At 39.0% G+C, this 5,738-nt stretch overlaps 1 protein-coding gene across 1 annotated transcript; it reads left to right on the forward strand.

Annotated features, from left to right (window-relative positions):
• Positions 1–4,626: 4,626 nt before the first annotated feature.
• Positions 4,627–5,067, forward strand: LOC130932386 (uncharacterized). The gene has a single exon (XM_057861706.1). It carries the CDS (start codon positions 4,627–4,629, stop codon positions 5,065–5,067), a length of 441 nt encoding a protein of 146 aa, XP_057717689.1.
• Positions 5,068–5,738: the final 671 nt, after the last annotated feature.

Genomic DNA, 5,738 nt, shown 5'->3' on the forward strand with positions numbered 1-5,738 from the left:
GTCAACCCTAACATCGAGAATAAGTCAAACAGGTATAATTGATCTCAATCCATAAGTCCTAGTCAACTCACTAATTAACTTAGTGAAAGACTAGCATCCATGAAAACCAAATCAACTAACTACCCTAATATATCAATCAAGAATGGACATCAATGACTCAAGGTCACCAAAGTCCTCAATTTCAAGCCAAGAGTGGAGAAAACTACACTAAGACTAAGCCAAACATTTTATCAAACACTTGGTGTGCATGAAAATAAAAGCATATTAAATTACAATAAAAATAAAATCTAAAACTACCAAATACAATAATACAATAATAGCAACTCAATTAAATAATAATAAACATAAAAATATCAAATTGCATTAAATGAAAATTAAAACAACAAGAGTGTTCATCAACATAAAAAATAACCAAAATGAGAAATTAACAAGATAAACTAAGAAAATTAAGGCAATAGAACAAAGAAAGCTAAAAGAAATTAGATGAAAAGAAGAATTAAAAAGAGAAATTAAACTAATAATCCTAATTTCTAGAGAGAAGGGGGAGCTTCTCTCTCTAGAAAATGACCTACAACATGATACTAAACTAAATCTAATTGCTCCCCCCTTGTTTTCTCTTGAATTCTGCTTGAAATAGTTTCAAAAATGAGTTGGATTGGATTCTGGAGGCCCAAAAATCACTGCCAGCGAGTTGCAATTAATAAGGTCACGTGCCAGGATTTGTGCGTATGCACATGTGTGTGCGAACGCACATTGGCTAAATCTTGACTCGTGTGTACGCACACATTGTGTGTGTACGCATACTTAAACTCATGTCCACTATAGACGTATGTATATCATTTTGAAACCCCGGATGTTAGCTTTCCAATGCCGCTGGAACCGCCTCATTTGGACCTCTTTAGCTCAAGTTATGATCACTTTAGTATCGAGAGGTCAAGATTGACAGCTTTACAAATCCTTCATTTCTTGAATTCTCCCATTTTACATGCTTTCCTTCCTCACTTCTTCAATCCATATTTGCCTTCAAAACCTTAAATCACTCAACAAACACATCAAGGCATCAAATGGAATTAAAATGAATAAGATTTAGCAAATAAGGGCCTAAAAAGTTTATTTTTATTTTTAAGCACAATTTAGGGAGAATTTATAAAACAATGCTATTTCATTGAATAAATGTAGGAAAAGTTAATAAAATCCACCCAATTAGAGCAAATAAATACCATGAAATGTGGATTTATCAAGAATCCATAAATTGGGGGGAGGGGGAGGGTCATCTAAGAATATCTAAGCTTAGCTTAAACTTAACCTTAACACTAAGCCTTTCTACTTTTCCTCCAATCCTCCATCTCCGGTGAATTTGTATATACAGACAAGTAGACAAAGGCATGCACAGGTAGGAAACAAGTAGTACAAATAGCAAACATAACAGTTAGTATAATATAATCAATTAGGCATTCTCAATTAATGCACAACAAGTAAGTAAACAATATGCACATGATGTATGCCTGTCCTATGGCTGATGAGCTCATCTGTCGGTTATACAGCCAACCCGACATGTCCTGGTAGCTAACCATTGGACAGTCCCTCTATACGCGCATCCCCAAGCTAAAAAATAAACCATGGGACGGAACCCAAGCTGACATGGGAGAGACAGCACCCCAAGCTCAATAATATTCCATGGGAAGAATCCCAAGCTGACATGGGGGAGACAACACCCCAAGCTCAATAATACTCCATAGGAAGAATCCCAAGCTGACATGAGGGAGACAACATCCCAAGCTCAATAATATATATATATATATATATATATATATATATGCCCATGGGAGAACACGGAGAGTTAGAGTGCCCGATCACATCTTACGTACAGGGGTTAACAAATGTCTTAATCATATACAATCATAATTAGGTTATATCATTTATTCTTTTATTAACTCATATATGTATCTCCGGCATACTCACAACATTATCGCACCACATCAATAAATCGTAATCATTTAATAATCAATCACATTTCCTTATTCTCAATATTGCCTGATTCTTTTAACGGCCTCACATTTTACTTTCATCATCTTATTAACTCAAGTTTGCTCTTCTAACCACAAGTTATATTTTCTAAATCTTTCTTTAAACCTAAGTTAAATACTTCCCATAGCTTAACCTTTTCACCATACTTACAACTAAGATGTAGGGTCTAAAAGGGTAAAAATAGAGGTTTAGAGGTTCAAAATTAAGCTTTAAAATATAAAAATTCACTTTGTTGAAAACCGGGGTAACGCGTACGCGTGGGCCACGCGTACTCGTGGGCGTGCGAAAATCCATGCTCGCATACTCAAGCACCCTGCTCGCGTACGCGAGAATCCCAACCCGAAAGATTTGGTCGTGTCGCGTGCAGGTGGTCGCGTACGCAACCCCTTAAAAATAATTGTTCGCATACACAAACACACTGCTCGCATATGCAAGCTGCCAAACCCAAAGAGTTTGGTCGCGTCGCGTGCAGTGGTCGCGTACGCAAGCTGTGCAGATCAGCAAAAATGCTGAATGCTGAAGAATTCTTATTTTTGCCCTCCGAACTTCCGACGCGCATAACTTTTTCGTTTTAAAACATTTTTTATCCGTTCTTCGAACGGCGTAAACTTCACGGATCCAAGATTTAAAACAATTTGTGAGTCCGAAAGCCAAGTTATGGGTTGCCGAAGTTTGGCCAAAAATCAGTTTTACATAAAAACCTTCAAACCCCAATTTTCATTAAAACCAAACTCAAAACCAGACTTCTATACCAACATTCAACTCAGCAATATATCAAAGCACACCAACACCGTACTAAATTGTTCACATCACGCCACCTTCAATCATACTTCGTTATTACACAATTTCAACCTACTTCCCTCATTTTACATGAACAACATTAACATATATTCACTTACTCAATATATATCTCCATATCTTCCTATCATTCGCCACCAACTCACCAACTAACATACTATTACCAATATAAACAACAATCATCCAACACACATTCAATTCACATCATAATCATCATTAAGGGTGTTAAGTATTGAACATTTTCATGCATTCCAACCTATCCTATGGTCATCTAGCCTAAGTTTTCACAAAACATTATATATTAAATACGCGAAACCTAAACCATACCTTGGCTGATTTCCACGTATAATCCAAGGCAACCCACAAGGCAAGCTCACAAGCCTTCCTCACCACAACTCAGCTTTCCGAGCTTCCAATCAAGCCTCCAATGCCCACAATTCAAACTCGATATATATATATATATATATATATATATATATATATATATATTCACATTGCCACACATACATATATCCAAGACTTAATACCCAATACACAAATTCAAGGAATTGACTAGGGTTAGTGATCCTTTCCATACCCACGGACCAAACGAACCAAACCCAACAAGCCCCGCAAGCTAAATCGAACCTATAGTATCAAAGCTAACAAATCCTCAACATGTATGCTCAAAATTTTCGAAAATCAAAGGGGTAGAGCAACTGGGGTTAGAATGAGGCTTACCTGTAAAATTATTTTGATAGATTCGTAGAGTTCGACGCGGCGGTCACGTGGCCGCAAACGGTGCGGTGATCGGAGCTCGGAGTAGGAAGATATCTTGGTTTGAAAGTAGTGTTAGGGTTTGCGCTTCATATTCATCCCCTCCTTTCTTGCTTCAGCGTTCCTCATTTAATGAGGAAGGAAGATGGTTGAATGCTTTATATAATAAGGCTTGGGTCGGGCATTGGGCCAATATGGGCCCGGTTTGGCCCGTTTGGCCCAATCTTGGGCCGATTTCTTTAAAATTAGTGGCAAATTCATATTTTAGTTAATTCTACCATATTAAACTCTAAAATTTTATTTTCTAATTTCTTGGATTAATAATTATTTTATTGGCTAATTATTTACTAATTTTACGGGTTTTACAACTGGTGACAATGCATGGACCACAATGGAGGAGGTGAATTATATGGGAAACCCCTCCAGGAACTCCAATAACAATCCCTATTCGAATACTTTCAATCAGGGATGGAGGAACCACCCTAACTTTGGGTGGAGAGATCAGCAGAAGCCTCAATAAAGCTTCAATAACAATCAGGGTGGAATGAACCAGAACAGGTTCAACAACAGACCATTCCAACCCTCTCAACAGCAGATGGAGACACCCACACAAAGTCTCTCTGACATGGATACTAACTTCTCTAAGGCCACGTACAGTTTCATGGCAGAAACTAGGTCTTTCATTCGCAACTTGGAGATACAGGTAGGTCAGTTGAGACAGAGGATACCAGAGATCCCCTCCAACACTCTTCCAAGCAACACAGAAGTGAATCCAAAGAAAGAGTGTAAGGCCCTCACTATAGAAGCTACGACCGAATCCAAAGAGGAGCCTGCTACTGAGAAATTGAAGGAGATCACGGCTCAAGTGGAGACTGGGAGTGTCCCCATGCACACCCCTATGAAAATGGAGGAGTCTGACGAATATCCTTCTCCAAATGCACAAGAGGAGCCTGATGATGAGCAACTTGCTTAGTTCTTAGCAGTTCTTAGGAAGTTGTAAGCAACATCTCTTTTGCAAAGGTGTTGGAAAAGAATCCCCCTTCTATGGCATGTCTAAAAAGTATAATAGTTGACAAGAAAGCCTTAAGGGGAGATAAAATAGTGGTGCTAACCAAAGAATGCAGCACCCTAGTTCAGAAGAAGCTGCCTCAGAAGCTCCCAGATCCCAAAAGCTTTCTGATTTCCTGTACTATAGAGACCATCACCTTTGAGAAGGCACTGTGCGACCTTGGCTATAGCATTAATCTTATGCCTCTCTCTGTAATGAGGAAGCTGGGGATTCAAGAGGTGCAGCCCACCAAGATCTCACTAGAGATGGCAGATAAGTCCCTGAAACGGGCATATGGCATCGTGGAAAACGTCCTTATAAAGGTTGAAGACCTTTTATCTCCTTGCGGACTTCGTGATATTAGACACTGGGATAAACAGGGACGACTCCATCATCCTTGGAACGCCTTTTCTAGCTACTGCAAAGGCCTTGGTTGATGTGGAGAAAGGAGAGATTGTACTGAGGTTATGGGAAGATCACATCTTGTTCAAGATCTCCAACCCTCAATCTCTCTCTAACAAAGGAGGTACCACTGTTCAGCACTTAGTATTTTAACCTTCTCTCTCTGTACAGAGCCTCACAGAGCCCCCTAACATCAAACCTAAGTTTGGTGTTAGACAATCACCATTAATCACTGAGAAAGAAAGTACCCAAAGACTAGAAGAACAAGAAGATTCCAACTGAGGACTTCTCACCTGGCATGAGAGTTATCTTCAGTAGAAGTCCAGTCATTCCACATACTGTGAACCAGATCCTGTCTCTAGAGTATGTTGAATTGATCCATGAGAGCATAGGAAGAAAGTTCACCATGAGGGGTGAAGATCTGAGCCCCTATCAACCTCCGTAAAGGAGCTGTCCGTCAAGCTAATGACGGTAAAGAAGCGCTTGTTGGGAGGCAACCCAACTATAAGTAGAGTATTTTCTTTCTTTTATTTACTATTGGTTTCATTCCATATTATTTTCATTTCTATTAATTTTCATAGTTTTCCCTTGCTTGTTAACATTTGTGATCACGTGTAGCACTTAGAACAGGAACAGAAATGCTTAGGACTAAAAATAGAATTCTCTAGAGAGAGCCCCTTACTGGCGTTGAACGCCAGAACTAGCA

The sequence above is a fragment of the Arachis stenosperma genome, chromosome 6 (assembly GCF_014773155.1).
Source record: "Arachis stenosperma cultivar V10309 chromosome 6, arast.V10309.gnm1.PFL2, whole genome shotgun sequence".
NCBI classification, from domain to species: domain Eukaryota; kingdom Viridiplantae; phylum Streptophyta; class Magnoliopsida; order Fabales; family Fabaceae; genus Arachis; species Arachis stenosperma.